Below are 14,676 nucleotides of genomic sequence, written 5' to 3'. Positions count from 1 at the left end.
GTCCGGAGGCAGAGCTAGATCATGCCCCTCGAGATAGTGCGGCGCGCTTGGCCATGGCTCGAACCCGTCGAAGATCAAGTCTCCGCGGATGTCAGCCGTGTAGTTTAAGCTTCCAAACCTGACTTGATGGCCAGGGGCGTAGCTTTCGATCTGCTCCAAGTGGCCAAGCGAATTGGCCCGCAGAGCGAAGCCGCCGAAGACGAAGATCTGTCCGGGGAGAAAGGTCTCACCCTGGACCGTATTGTTGTTGATGATCGAAGGAGCCATCGGGCCTAAAGGCGACGACACAGAGGAACTCTCAATGAAAACACCAATGTCGGTGTCAAAACCGGCGAATCTCGGGTAGGGGGTCCCGAACTGTGCGTCTAGGCCGGATGGTAACAGGAGGCAGGGAACACGATGTTTTACCCAGGTTCGGGCCCTCTCGATGGAGGTAAAACCCTACGTCCTGCTTGATTAATATTGATGATATGGGTAGTACAAGAGTAGATCTACCGCGAGATCAAGGAGGCTAAACCCTAGAAGCTAGCCTATGGTATGATTGTTGTATATGGAGTTGATGTCCTACGGACTACAACCCTCCGGTTTATATAGACACCGGATAGGGTTAAGGTTACATAGAGTCGGTTACAATGGTGGGAGATCTTGAATATCCGCATCGCCAAGCTTGCCTTCCACGCTAAGAGAAGTCCCATCCGGGCAGGGGACGAACTCTTCAATCTTGTATCTTCATAGTCCAGGAGTCCGGCTGAAGGTATAGTCCGGCTACCCGAACACCCCTAATCCAGGACTCCCTCAGTGACATTTATGAACCATGCTGTAAAAAAAGTTAAAACTCTTATAATATCTCTACTCATCTCTGTAGAAACTTTGGGTCGCATTGCACGCCAAACTAATAAAGTACTCCCTCTATAAAGAAATATAAAAACGTTTAGATAGCTATTTTAGTAATCTAAAGGCTTTATGTTTCTTTAAGGAGGGAGCAGTACATAACATCTGAACCTTTTTCTGACAGATTTTTCCAAGACACTAGTATATTAATCAACAAGGCAACACTCTTGAATCTTCAAGTCACAAATCACACCATGCATTTCATTGTCCTCCCTTAATTTCACCTATCTGAACTCTGAAGTCTCAATCCTTGCTTTCTTCTTCCTCTTTCAACATTCATACACCAACCCCAGGCAGAGTCACTCACTCACTGGTCATTTGCAGCTCTTGCATCAATCATCAGCGCCTCCTTTGGCTTTGGCGTCTGTGTCATCTCCGGCGGTCTTCTTGTAGGTGTACCAGCTGGCGATGAGGAGGTAGACGGCGAAGTTGAGGAGGCTGAGCGCGGCGAGCAGCCAGAAGAAGTAGTCGAGGTGGCCGACGTTGAGGTTGTCGGGGATCCACCCTTGCTTGCCTCCCCTGGTGGTGAGCTTGGCCACGACGGTGACGAGCAGCGTGCTGAGGTAGTTCCCGAGCGCGACGGTGGTGAGGGAGAGCGCGGAGCACATGCTCCTCATGGCGTCGGGCGCCTGGTCGTAGAAGAACTCGAGCTGGCCCACGAAGGTGAAGACCTCGGCGGCGCCGATGATGAAGTACTGCGGCACCTGCCAGAAGATGGAGATGGGCACCACGTCCTTCTCGCCGTAGAGGCCGCGCTGCGCGATGGTGCGGAGGCGGACGAGCTCGAGCACGCCGGCGGCGAGCATGGCGAACATGGAGACGACGAGGCCGATGCCCATGCGCTGGAGCTGCGTGAAGCCGCGGGGCCGGCCGGTGACGGAGCGCACGGCGGGGACGAGGAGGCGGTCGTAGACGGGCACCCAGGCGATGACACTGAGGGTGTCGAAGATGGAGAGCGAGGCGGAGGGGATCTTGAACTTGGGCCCAATGGAGGCGTCCAGGGTGTTTCCCTGGAGCACAAACATGGTGCTCATCTGCCCATACACCGTGGCGAAGACGATGCCGCTCGCCCAGATGGGCAGCAGCCGCACCACGCTCTTGAGCTCCTCCACCTGCGTCACGGTGCACAGCCGCCACGGCGACGGCCCGGTGGCCGCCGTCTTGTCCGCCTGCGTCTCGACGGCCGCCTTGTCGAGGAACCTCAACTGCTCAGTGTGCTCCAGCTTGCGGCTCCCCTCGATGCCGGACTCCCTGTCCGCGGTCTCGTACAGCGCCGACCCGTCGACGGTGACGCCGAGCTTGCGCGTGGCGGCGACGAGCACCTGCGCGATGCGGGTGAGCGGGCTGCCGCCGGGGCGCTGGTGCCTGTAGAGCGGCGTGCCGACGAAGAAGCTGCCGACGGCGATGGCCATGACGACGGCGGGGATGCCGAAGCCCCAGCTCCAGCCGACATGCGTCTGCACGTACACGAGCACGGACGAGGCCACCAGCGCGCCGATGTTGATGGAGAAGTAGAACCAGTTGAAGAAGGAGCTCTTGCTCTTGCGCTCCACGTCGTCGTGCTCGTCGAACTGGTCCGCCCCGAACGACGACACGCAGGGCTTGATCCCGCCGGTGCCGAGCGCGATGAGGTAGAGCGCGATGAAGACGGCCGCCGACTGGCCCGGCGTGGGGTCGCAGACGCCCTTGGCGGCGCAGGTCGGCACGAGGCCGTGCACGGAGGTGGCCATGGTGAGCAGGCCGAGGCCGAAGATGTAGATGATCATGAAGGAGGCGATGGTCCAGAAGCGGCCGAGGTAGGCGTCGGCGAGGAAGGCGCCGATGAGCGGCGTGATGTAGCAGGTGCCGCCCCAGTTGGTGACGTTGTTGGCGGCGGCGGCGTTGGCCATGCCCATCCGGTCCTTCATGAAGTTGACCAGGTTGGTGCTCATGCCATAGTAAGCCAGCCGCTCGCAGCACTCGTTCGCTGCATGCAACCCGATCAATCAAACACCTTGACGCCATGAGCGCGATGAACCGAAGCAGAGCATGAAAACAGAGCAGCAATGGAGTCGTGCGCGTGTGTACCGAGGATGTAGGGGCATGCGCGCCAGTTGCCGGTGTCCTTCTTGAGGGCCGGGTTGCCCTTGATGTCGACGGTGCCATCCTGGGTGTACATCTCCGCCGCGACCTCCCCCATGGCTGCTGGCCTTGCTTCTTTCTCGCCGCTCAGTCAGACTAGGCACTGCAGCGGCAGCGGCTCAGAGGAACTGCTGCTTCCTGCAAGTGTTTTTATTGACAGTGATTAATAGGGTGGTGAAGATTTATTATTGACAGTAATTAAGGGTGGAACTTGTGATGAATCTTAGCAAGAAGAGCCACATGCTTTTGGATAATAAAATCTCAAAGAAATGGGAATTGCAAATCAAGAACAAACAGAAACAGACAGACGACTATCATCACCCCTCAAAAGAGAAAAAGACAGACTATCATCAGAGCAGAAACTAGTAAGACGCGGCCGGCTCAGCTTTAAGAACCCAAATCGAGTTGCAGCCACTGCAGAACCGATGCTCCAACGGGGATTTGCAGAAGTAGAGGCTGCATGCGTAGGAGTCTCTCTCATGAGCACTGCAGAGCCTCTCAATCTGAAGCAACAGGCCGCCCAAAGTGAAGCAGGCAGTCACCAGATTCAGCACAAATTCATTCATCCATCCAATCCAAGGCATGGAAGAATCAAATCACGGGATTCATTCACGGACGGGCGCGGGAGAAAGAATCGGGAAGAAAGAGGGAGGGATTCCCGTTGGAACTAGTACATACACCTGCTCAGACCGCTGTGGCATCCATCGGAAGATGACGCGAGCCGGGCAAGATGAACATCAACAACGGCGGGCAAGGCAAAGGAGAAGTCAGATATCTCGAGCGAGCTCTAGCTCTAGCTCTAGCTCTAGCTAGGATGGGGAGAGGACGGCAAAGGACCGCCACCTACCTACTTTTCCACGACTAGAAAGAAAGAGAGACGACGGGTGCTTTGGCTGCGCGTGGGTTCTTCTCCGTCGAGAAACAATGGCGGCTCATGTGGCTGGCTGCATCACAGAGGAGAGGACGGCCAACATGTGCCGTGCCTGTGCCTGTGCGGGAGCTGAAACTGGTGGCGGACAGAGGTGGCCAGCCAGCCAGCCACGAATACTGATCCGATCAATCTTCCCTCTTGGGGTGGGGTGCCTGGTGGCAGCGTGGTGGTGTGGGGAATCATCCTCGGAGCAAAACGAGTGAGGAGTTTTTTTTATAATCAAAGGAGGGAGAGCATCTTCCTCGCTAAAATCATTGTTATTGACTTGTTTAAGCGGCAGGCACTCTGCCTACTCTCGTGGATGAGAGAGATGATGAAACTTTTTTTTGCGGGAAAGAGAGACGACGCTACTACTGGTCCATATGAATGCATTCATAACAGCATCTCCAACGGCCGCCCAAAAAAATTTATACTGTCATTGTAGCACTTTTAGTGCGCCGGGACCAACATTGCTTTAGCAGATGCCCAAAACCGTGCACCCAAAAAAGCACGCAGTGTAAATTGTGAAGCGCGCCCAATCCAGAGCGCAAAATATGATACGCGCGATGGCGTTTTTCAGCGCGTGCCCAAAAGTTTTTAGCGCGCGCATAATTTTACAACTTCTGTTGAAGTTGTTCGGCGCCCAGAAAAACAACTTTTTAGCGCGCGAAGCTCTTTTTAGGCGCCTGTTGGAGATGCTCTAAGCATGGGCCAGCCTATCATTTCACTTCCAGGTCCTATATTCTTGTTCTTGGCCATTCAGTCTTCAGTCCGCGGGTATTGTAGTACTCTTACTAACTTTACACTTTCTATTATTGTAAAAAAAACTTTGTACTACTTTATAAGTACTACGTATGACTGTGGTAGTATGTTGCAACCAAGCATGTGAAAGTGAAAGGTGTCTCTCAAGATCAGATAATGCCGCATTGTTGCTTCCTTATGTCCGGTGAAAAGTGTACATCTAGCTTTAAAATTTGTCCAAAAAAAATGTATTTCTATCTTCCCAATGCACTTTAAAGTAGAAAAAAATATTTTCTCTATCATCACACGGTAATCAAGACGTCCAAAGACGTTGAGGTCCGTCGACAAGGAGACCGGCCGACGTGACGGAGCAAGGAATAGGGGGCGGGTTATTGATAATGATATGCACATGACGGGTTGCCAAGGACAGTGAGTTCACATTACTGATTGCTTTGGTTTGGTTTGGGTGGATGGCGTACTATGAGTGAGCCAGTGACACTGACCTTGGTATAGAAAACTATACAATTCCGTTGATACATGGTCTTGACAGGAAGGAAGGAATCTCTGGGTCAAACCAGCCAATTAATTACGTACTACTCTACTGTCAAACACGCAATCAATCAGCTCCTGTCTGTCTACAAAGGGCAAGGACACCGGTCTACTGTATTGGCTGGAGCTGCCATTTTATTACGCGTGGTACTTAATTACTACTGGTAGCTGTACTATGACGGAGTAGATTAATTGGGTATATTTGCCGCCAGAAAGGAGTTTTTTTTTTTTTGCGGGTGACGCCGGAAAGGAGTTTATGCAAGGCGGGGGGTGCGAGCCGGACGTGAGGAAGACGCCCGTGCTGTCTGACTCGAGTTTTGGCAGGCATGTTTGAACACCACACCACAAGTATCTGAATCTGAATCTGAATCACCCACCTTTCAACGGCGGATCTCTCTCTAGAAGGCGGAGGGGAAATCTGTACCAGTTATACTAGTATATATATACGTACCTTGGCGCGACGGCCCCCCGCTCTGTGGCTGTCCTCCGAACTCCCTCCCTCGCCCGCCCGCTCCCGTGTGCGTGCGCGACCAATGTGTTTGTGTGAGAGACCAATGTGTTTGGCTTTGGCTTTGGCTTTGGAGGCTCCTGCTCCCACCCGGCCGGTATTTATAGCCAGAGACAGCAAGAGAGCATGCGTGCTTGGTTGCTCGCTCGCTCTCTCGCTGGTTTCCCACCGCCACAACGACACATGCTTTATGCATGCCCACCATGGCTCTGCGTCTCCGTGCCGTGCCGTGGACTCCCAAGCTCCGGCCCAGAAACGTGACGATGCAGCAGGTCCCCTTCGATTGCATATCGCGTCTTCACATGACACTTGCTTAATTATTGGTCGATTGAGTGATTGGAGATGGATGACCTATGGCTATGAGTGTGAGTAGTCCGTGTCCCGGTGTCCGTCACATTGACCTCCCGGGAACAAAACCACGCACACGCAACTAATAATATTTTCCCGTTGTCCCGATATATCTCTGTTACAGACAGACCACAGAAAGAAAGACACCCTGATAGAAGATGCAGTGATTAATTCAGAGATGGGATGTAGCCAGCCATGGGACTGCATGCATGCAGGGGGAGGGGGGAGGAGCCCCGCCGCGGCCATCGGCGGACGTACCTATGTTGGTCGGTGTCGACGAGCGGCGGCGGCCGGCCGGAAGGGATCTCCGCCTCGGTCGTCGCCCGCCCCGCGCGCGGGATTCCCTATGGCCTGGTCTGACTCGCTGTCTCTTGTCTCTTGTCTCTGCGTGTGTGTGTGTGTGTGTGTGAGCCACAGCCACCTTTGGAGGCTGCTGCTTTGACCCGCCCGTATTTATAGATAGCTCAGGTCAGGACACTTGCCCAACTAACCACTAACCAAACGGGCAGAAGCAGACATACACCGCATGTAAATAACCCGGACGAGGCTCCTCTGACGTACTGCAGGGCGCAATTGGGCCACTGACAGGTGGGCATCGGGCCCACCTGTCAGTGACCCAACTGCTCCCTGCAGTACGTCAGGGGAGCCGAGTCCAAATAACCCTGGGAATGACATGACAGCCATGGAAACCAAACCACCCAAAAGTGAACGCGCAGCCCATTCGTTTCCGGTTCGGTTCGGTTTGATTGATTGGTAGAGTACACTGCTACTGGACGTAGATAGGGGATCCTAGCTGTTACGTACACGGACGGATGGGCGTGAGGTCTACGGCGCCGTTTTACTAGTACTAGTATTGATTTCTCCTTGGTGTGAGCACCCAATCTTCCTCCTCGGCTCCTCAGGCTGGTCATAGTGGAGAGTAACTTAGACTAGTAACATACATATGTTACTAGTCTATGTTACTACCTTCATAGTGAGTAGTGTCATAGGTGTGGTAACATAATTACCTTCATTTATTACTTTGTAGACTCATTATGCATTGGAAACCGCTATGTGATGGTAACATATTATGTTACTCTATTTGTCTCTCTCCTCATTAACTACTTGCTACATCACCAATTTTGCTTATGTGGCATTTATGTTACTACCTATGTTACTCCCACTATGCATGATCCAGCGACGGCGATTGGGCGGATCGGCTAGTGGAAAGACAAAAAGGAAATCCTTCCACGCGATCCACGACGCGCGGGCCATCGCGTACACACGGACACGGTTTGTACTGTACATAAAATTACAGACGCAGCAGCGTATACGCACGCATGCATCTGGCCGTGGTTTCGGACCCAATTCCAATCCATATCCATGCGCACGGGCGCCTGGCATACGGACTCCTAGTGGCGTTCGCCTCGTGGCACGCGACTGTACTGCTACGGCATGCAATGCATGGCACGCTCTCTCATGCACAACCACAAAGATTCCGGCCACCATTCTTTAGCCGTTGACGGAGCATGCTAGCATAGCTAGGGGCATCTCCAGCCGTTGGCCTTTCAGGAGGGGCAAAAAATCGCCCTCTGGGGCGCACCGGCGCTAAACCGCGCACTGGGGGCGTGATGCCCCCCACTCGCGGCCCTCCACGGGTTTTTAAAGTGTTCAAATTCGGTGCAAACACAACGCAAACACGGACGAGTTCGTTCAAATTTAAATATATTTTACAAAAAAATGAAAAACTACCGCGGGCTACCCCGCCGTCTCCTTCGCCGCCCGCCCACGCGGTTCTACATGCCGAGGAGACTGTAGAACCGTGTGTAGTCACCGCCGCCGTCGTCGTCGTCGTCGTCGTCGTCGTCGCCCCCGCCTACGCCTCCGCCATCCCTGCTGCATCCCTCCCCCGGTTGGCGCGGCGGGTTGGACGGTCCAAGGGCGGCGGCGTCGCCGTCACTGTCGAGGACCACGATGCCGTGCTCGTCCTCGCGCCCACGCTTGCGGGCGGCGATCTCCTCCAGGGCCCGGCGCTGCCGGACCATCTCGTCGCGGAGGTAGTCGACCCGCGCCCACCGCAGGGCGTCCTCGTCGGAGAAGCCGCGCCAGGCTATCTCCTCGTACTCCGCGGGGAGGCCGGGCTCCGACTTGGGCTCGACGAGGACGAAGCGGCCGATGGGGGAGGCGTTGTCGCCGATGCGGAAGCCGGAGCGGTGGGTGCGCGCGCTGACAGGCGTGCCCTGGGGCTCCGGCTTGACGGGGCGGAGGTGGAGGCAGGGAGAGCCGCCGGACGAGGAGGAGGACCCCCAGGTCACCATGCGCCTCGGCGTCCAGGAGCTTCCCCGGCGGCGTGAGAAGGACGGGGGAGCGGGGTACTCGAGGCGCGGCGTGTTGCCGCCCTCGATGTACTCGAGGACGACCTCCAACGTGCGCCCGGGCACGCCCCACCACCGACGCCGGCCGACGGCGTTGAGCCTGCCGGAGCGCACGACGCCGTTGGTGGCCTCGAGCTGCTCGGCGTGACGGCGGCGAAAACAGGGCTCCCAGAGCGGGCTGTCGGGGACGTATCGTGGCCCCTCCCTCGCCGCACGCGGCAGGGACGAGCGGATGCGTGCGATCTCCGCACGCCGCGCCGCGCCGGTGGGTATCGGGGGCACCGGCACGCCGCCGGCGCTGATCCTCCACGCCCCGGGCACCCGCATGTCCAGCGGGACCGGGTACTCGGCCTCGAAAAGGAGGCGAGCCTCGTCCTCGTGAACATGGCGGCGGCCGAAGCCGTTCGCCGCCGCGCGGTCGCCTGGGAAGCGCTCGGGCATGGGTGTGATAAACTGGAGACGGCGAGAGAGAGGAGAGGGAGGAATGACGACGGCGAGAGAGTGCGAGTCGCCGAGTGCGCTGGTGCGCGTCTTATATAGGCCGAGGCGCCGCCCGTGCGCGTGCCGCCGTGTGTACGTGTGGCGGGCGAAGGAGGGTGAGGGACGCGCGTCATCCGGTCTTCACTGCGCCGCCCGTGAGGCATCAATGGCGCAGGCTGACCGGCACGGCGCGCGGCAGCTTTGGCATCGATTCGCCGCGGGAAACGAGGCGATGAGGACGACGAAGGGGCGAGAAGAGAGCCGTGTCCCTGACGCGGCGGGCCCGCGGCTGTTTCGCGCCAAAACGGTTCGCCTCGGCGCCCCCGGGCGCCCCCAGCGCGCCGGGTTCGGCCTGGGTCCGCCGACGCTGTTTTCGGCCAAGGCCGGCGAAAATCGGGCTCCTGGGGGCGCGATTGGGCCGATTTTTCGGCGCCGGCACAAAAAAAACGCCTGGGGATGCCTTCCTGGGGCGCGGCTGAAGATGCCCTAAGCGAGCTACTGCATCGATCATCATCGCATAATTTCACCAATTCGCTTGCGCCTTTTCTTTTTCCCAGCCGTCAGCATCATTTTTCTTCTTTTTCTCGCAAAAAAAGCATAATTTTTCTTTTGTTGTTGACGAAATCCTGAAGGTTGAAAGGGAGTGCTTTGGGGCAAAGGCCCGAGGCGACATGCGATAGACGATGCTCGCTCCCTCCCCACCACCAAAGCCCCCGCACTTCCAGCCGCTCCACCGCGCAGACCCACGCGCCACCGCGGTTGTGAGCCTCGGAGCCTCCCTACGCGGCTCGCTCTCACCGCCGCCGCCGGTTTCCACCCGATGGCGGGGGTGGGGACAACGCCGCGGATTTCCTCCGGAATCTAGTGGCTCAGATCTGCTCCATTGTCGGGACCCCGATCCTTAGTCACACCAATCTAGCATATAACACACCATGTCACTTCACGGCCTCACGCACGTTAACCCACAGCTGCCGCTTTTATCTTGGACGGGACCGTTTGCATCTTTTGGCCCACGTAATGATTGTGATGCTAGCATTCATATGACAGAGGACTCGGGTTGACATGATTAGTCATAAAGCAAGGTGACCCAAACGTACAAGGACAGTGTCGGTGTCAAAAACGAAAGATCTCGGGTAGGGGGCCCGAGCTGTTAGATTGGATCGATGGGTAACAGGAGAAGAACACACAAGGGATTTACCCAGGTTTGGGCCCTCTGGATGGAGGTAAAACTCTATGTCCTACTCTTGTTTATATCATGAAGGTATCGAAGTACAGAGTTGATCTACCTCGAGATCGTAAGTTGTGGTCTAAACCCTAGGTTTGATGAATGGGTGTATGGATGGATTCGCCTCTACGGACTAAACCTCCTGGTTATATAGACACCAGGGGGTAGCTAAGGTTATATATGGTCGGTTACTATCTAAGGATCCACATGTCGAATCTAAATATGCTCGAAGTACATGCCAAGTCTTCGGTCGCCGTACTTCGAGAGCCCCCGGAGTCTTGCTTTCTCAACGGGCTGGTAGTCCGGCCCATACTTTAGCCCGGCTTGGCTAGGACCCCCTAATCCAAGACACCATCAGCAGCCTCCGAACTTGTCTTCGAAGCCATGGTTGACAATCTTCCTCGGACAATGTCTTCGGCTTAGCAGGCAAGTTCCACATCTTCGGACGGGTATAATGCTTCGTGAGTCCTCTTAATGGATCCCCTTGGTAGAGGCCCAAGTAAGTCCAGTCATGTGCTGCTCAAGGCGTACTAGTGTTCATCCAAAGTACAAAGCTTGCTTAGTCCCGAAGACTAGCAGCGCAGGTGAACTCGGGGTCAGTTATTGACAGCCTTTTACTGAAGCGTCACCAACCCTGACACGACATACGTCAGCCATTACTTATTTGAATCGTGGTTCGAGGCAAACTTCTTACTAGCACGTCGTATCAAAACAGAGATCGTGCCCCACATTTTGGGGGATATCATCAATCAACTGCTTCTCGCCATGCGGCCACAACGGCAAGGTAAGCCGAAACGTGGCAATTTTTACGGCGCTGAAGAGGGACGCTTCGCCTTTTGCTGGCTTATAAAGAGCAAGGGGGTAAATCGAACTCCACGCTCTCCTCTTGATCGAGCGCCCAAATCCTCAAACCTTCTCATTTCTAATCTCAAGCCCACAGCTTCACCCAAGCTTCCGCGCCCGCATCAATGGCCGATGCAGATGTGAAGGGGAGGTGGGTGGCCTCCAAGGTCACCGACACCACCATTGCTGAGATTCGTGCGGCGGGAAAGAGTGAATATTCATCCATTCACCCCCCCCCCCCTCTGGTCGAGAGTGAATATTCAAGTGTTAACAATAGGGAAAGAGTGTCATCAACTCACACAAGTACCATGAAGCAAGTCTTCTGGTGGTAGACACTGGCATTCTGCAACCAGGCAACCAAGTTAATTTAATATGACAACCAAGTGCCTCATAACCTGACAAGTATCGACGAAGAAAAAAGTTGGCAAAACATACCAACATGTGATCTAGTTTCAAAGTTCTCACCAGAAAGAAATCAACGGTGAAACCGGATTATCAATCAAGATAGGTCGGAGAGATGAAACTTTTCAAAAATTCAAAATCAAAGAAATCATTGTTGATGTCATGCCAATATATTGTTGCATACACGCAAGAGAGAAGAGGAAATATGACGCCACATGGGAAATCGGCCCTGGGGCGCCGCTGCCTAGTCGTTTTCTTATTGGTACTGACATTAAGAAATAACTACGTAGTTGGGTAAAAGAAAGTATTTTAAACAAGATCCACAATGACGCACATCAGAAAGAATTATTTCAAAATCATTGTAGCAACAATGAAGCATGTTGTTCCATCTTCCACATCTCTGCTGAAAAGACCGAAGTTTCATGCTCCGTGGAAACTGGAGATCTGAAGTTCCATATATAGTGTACGAATGTTACCACCAGCTGAAATGCATCACGAACTAAATGGTTCTGCAGATGTTAAGTGTTAGGTTAGTCAGAATTGATTGTCCTTTATTAGAGGAATAAAAAATTTCCTCTGCAATCTCATAAAACAAAATCATTTTAACAATGAACTCGGACCTGGGCCATTGAGCAATATTATATTGAGGTGGGGGCTAACAAAATCATAACAATAGAAAGCCATTGTGTGCCCAGGTAATTTCATACCGCATATGGCATTCAACTTCCAGTTGACCATAGTCCGTTGAGCCTATCGACAATCTCTTCTATGGAAGGTCTCTTCTGCCGATCGATCTCCACACATTCTAGTCCAATTTTGATGCATACTTTTATCTGCTGAAAGCGATCCCCATCAAGATGTGGCCACTGAGACACTATGTGCTCATCCGTCCAGTTATCATGTACCTACGTACAGAACCAGAATTATGATTCTTGGAGATAATATAAACCAATTGTATCATGAGCTTCTAAATATATACCCCAGTCTTTCAAGAATCAAGTAATAATTTCTCTTACGCTTTTTATAAATTGCGTCGCAGATGGTTCGTTGTTGGAACAATTTTTCTCAACTGTGGTGGTCTCCAAGATTAATAGGCCAAGACTATATATGTCTGACTTGGTGGAGATCTCGCCTCTGTATAGATATTCTGGAGCTATGTATCCACTGACAACAAAGATTTTAGTAAGTATTGCTGGAGAGAACAAAATGCAGTTCACTTCATAAAGACGGAACAAAATGTTAATGGATTTGATGTTTGACTTACTATGATCCAACAACATTTTGTGTTCTCATCCGTGTTTGTTCTTGACCAAAGAGCCTCGAGAGACCGAAATCCGCAATTTTCGGAGTCATCTTATCATCCAGCAGTATATTCTCAGGTTTAAGATCCATATGGACAATGTTAATGCTGTGTAGGAAGGCTAAACCTTGGCAGATCCCCTTGATGATTCTGAAGCGTGTGTCCCAATCCATTACACAGGATACCTCTGAACAAGTGAAACATTGCATAATGTAAGTACTCAAAGATAATAACTTCCAGCAGTTTTAAAATAAAATGGAAAAAAATTATATACCAAAAAGATTCTTCTGAAGGTTCCCCTGCGGCAAGTACTCGTAGCAGAGTAAACTTTCAACAATGTCTGCAACAATATATCTTCCATTGTTCTGCACCACTTTCTTTTGGGCTTCATGGCAGTAGCCGACCAACTTTACTACATTCTCATGATGCAGTTGCAGAGCCATAATATTCTGAACCTCGTTAGTAAATACTTTGTCGCGCGCGATTGGTGTATTTTCGGCAAGTTTCTTCACCGCAATTTTTTGCCCGTCTGGCGCAATCCCCTGTTCAAGCTCAAAAAATACATTTTCAGCAAATGTTGGCATCTAATTGGCACGAAAATGTGAAGGCACGCATGACCATATTACCATATAAACAGTTCCAAATGCGCCTGTACCAAGTATACGCTCTGGTGAGAACTGATCGGTGATAGTCTTCAGAAAATCTAGCGGCAGATCCTTGGGCAATGTGCTCAGAACGCTCGGCTGCCCTCCGCTAGCCCCCGTCGCCATTTCTGATGATTGAGCACAAGTTTTGAGCTGAGCTGCTACAAGGCACAAGCTATGTATGGATGGTCACAAATCCTTGTTTACCAGAGCAAGACAGATCTATTTCAGAGAAAAGCCAAACATCCCAACTTCATCAAATTAATAAAGCCATCAACCGGAGGAGAGACCACTGTCTCCCCTCACCCGCTGCCGTCCGCCGGTCAGCAGCCCACAGAGCGGCCAGCCATGGAGCCACAAAACAGAGAGCGGGGAACGGACATGACTTGGCCTCCACCACCGACCGCTGGCATCCAAGGAAGAACCTAACCAATAGAGCCGGCACCCGACCTCGCGTCTAAACATGCATGGATCGATCTCTAGGATACTAAGCTATAAACATACATGGTTGCTGTAAGAACATCTGAAACTAAGCAGCTTCTCAGTTTCTAAAAAGCTCTGACCTGGAGAAGATGGAACACTTGGGGGGAATCGAATCCTCCCTCTCTAGAAGTAGCAGCTGTGAAGAGCCAAAAGAAGAAGGAAACGGCCGGGGACGATGAGGCTCCAGAGAAGAATCGCTTCCCTGCTAGCCTCAGCTTGATTTGTAGAAACCAAGCCAACGAGATCTGCGCAGACAAGAATGAGTTGACTTGACTCTGGCCTACGATGCTCGTCTTTAAGGATACACACACACAAAATCATGTCGGCATCTCTGCTTTAAATATTCCCACGCTGTAGCTTTCGTCGACGGTCAACACATAACAGAAATGATTTGTCTGTAAACCATGCTTGCACCTTGCTTTGGACTAGGACTAGAGAAAAAAGTTTTCAAATCTCTACCACAAGGCTCTTAGAGCAACTTCAGCAGATGCCGCGCAAGGGTGGTGAAACCTCTAAATTCACAGTATAGGCTGGCCGGAGCAGGCGGGGGAGCTCGGCAGCGGCGGCCGGAGTGTCGCCAGAGTAGGCGGCCGTCCGGAGGGCGCGGGCGCGGAAGGCCTTTGGGATCGGGCACGGGAGGCGGGCTTGCCTGACGCAAGGAAGAGGAAATGATTTTTTTTGTGGTACGGTTTTGCAGCACCTATTCCGCCCAATTCCGCGGCACCATAAATTCGTTTCAAGAGGAGCCGTAAACTCTTTGCAACATCTGCTAGAGTTGTTCTTAGGGTATTTCCAATTTAGCATACCCCAAATTAAACACAGCAAAATATTCGCGGATACGTCCACATACACCGATAGGGGAGTCAGCCATCTAACC

The 14,676-nt window shown here is 52.9% G+C and overlaps 2 protein-coding genes across 11 annotated transcripts; both read right to left on the bottom strand.

The window, feature by feature from the left end:
* Nucleotides 1–893: 893 nt before the first annotated feature.
* LOC119266871 (protein NRT1/ PTR FAMILY 8.2-like) lies at nucleotides 894–5,768 on the bottom strand. 4 transcript variants are annotated; one of them, XM_037548156.1, is made up of 3 exons: nucleotides 5,664–5,768; nucleotides 2,959–3,150; nucleotides 894–2,857 (listed from the first exon to the last, which is right to left on the bottom strand). In XM_037548156.1, exons 2-3 carry the CDS (start codon nucleotides 3,068–3,070, stop codon nucleotides 1,224–1,226), a joined length of 1,746 nt encoding a protein of 581 aa, XP_037404053.1. In that variant the 5' UTR covers nucleotides 3,071–3,150; nucleotides 5,664–5,768; the 3' UTR covers nucleotides 894–1,223. The 4 variants fall into 4 exon arrangements, with proteins under 4 accessions (XP_037404053.1, XP_037404050.1, XP_037404051.1 ...); XM_037548153.1 differs by lacking the exon at nucleotides 5,664–5,768 and adding an exon at nucleotides 3,693–4,112; XM_037548154.1 differs by lacking the exon at nucleotides 5,664–5,768 and adding an exon at nucleotides 3,860–4,112.
* Nucleotides 5,769–11,502: 5,734 nt separating this feature from the next.
* On the bottom strand, nucleotides 11,503–14,403 carry LOC119266870 (cysteine-rich receptor-like protein kinase 6). Of its 7 annotated transcripts, XM_037548149.1 has the most exons (8): nucleotides 14,259–14,403; nucleotides 13,880–14,044; nucleotides 13,299–13,477; nucleotides 12,947–13,214; nucleotides 12,637–12,859; nucleotides 12,389–12,536; nucleotides 12,080–12,277; nucleotides 11,503–11,881 (listed from the first exon to the last, which is right to left on the bottom strand). In XM_037548149.1, the coding sequence occupies exons 3-7, from the start codon at nucleotides 13,440–13,442 to the stop codon at nucleotides 12,092–12,094; spliced, it is 969 nt and encodes a 322-aa protein (XP_037404046.1). In that variant the 5' UTR covers nucleotides 13,443–13,477; nucleotides 13,880–14,044; nucleotides 14,259–14,403; the 3' UTR covers nucleotides 11,503–11,881; nucleotides 12,080–12,091. The 7 variants fall into 7 exon arrangements, 6 of the variants coding, with proteins under 6 accessions (XP_037404046.1, XP_037404049.1, XP_037404047.1 ...); XR_005132176.1 differs by lacking the exon at nucleotides 14,259–14,403 and having other exon boundaries at nucleotides 11,993–12,277; nucleotides 13,880–14,220; XM_037548152.1 differs by lacking the exon at nucleotides 14,259–14,403 and having other exon boundaries at nucleotides 11,503–11,816; nucleotides 13,880–14,220.
* Between the last annotated feature and the right edge of the window lie 273 nt (nucleotides 14,404–14,676).

This window comes from Triticum dicoccoides, chromosome 3A (genome assembly GCF_002162155.2).
Source record: "Triticum dicoccoides isolate Atlit2015 ecotype Zavitan chromosome 3A, WEW_v2.0, whole genome shotgun sequence".
In the NCBI taxonomy this organism is placed as follows: domain Eukaryota; kingdom Viridiplantae; phylum Streptophyta; class Magnoliopsida; order Poales; family Poaceae; genus Triticum; species Triticum dicoccoides.
The sequence above is the reverse complement of the archived record's forward strand: the minus strand, read 5'-3'. Positions and strand labels throughout refer to the sequence as shown.

Excerpts from the sequence above, each read along its gene's own strand:
- LOC119266871 (XM_037548156.1), bottom strand. The coding sequence starts at position 3,070 with ATGGGGGAGGTCGCGGCGGAGATGTACACCCAGGATGGCACCGTCGAC. Across the intron at positions 2,858-2,958 it reads CGCATGCCCCTACATCCTCG|CGAACGAGTGCTGCGAGCGG; the intron begins GTACACACGCGC and ends GGTTGCATGCAG.
- LOC119266870 (XM_037548149.1), bottom strand. The coding sequence starts at position 13,442 with ATGGCGACGGGGGCTAGCGGAGGGCAGCCGAGCGTTCTGAGCACATTG. Across the intron at positions 12,537-12,636 it reads CAAAATGTTGTTGGATCATA|TGGATACATAGCTCCAGAAT; the intron begins GTAAGTCAAACA and ends CTTTGTTGTCAG. Across the intron at positions 12,278-12,388 it reads CGACGCAATTTATAAAAAGC|GTACATGATAACTGGACGGA; the intron begins GTAAGAGAAATT and ends TTCTGTACGTAG.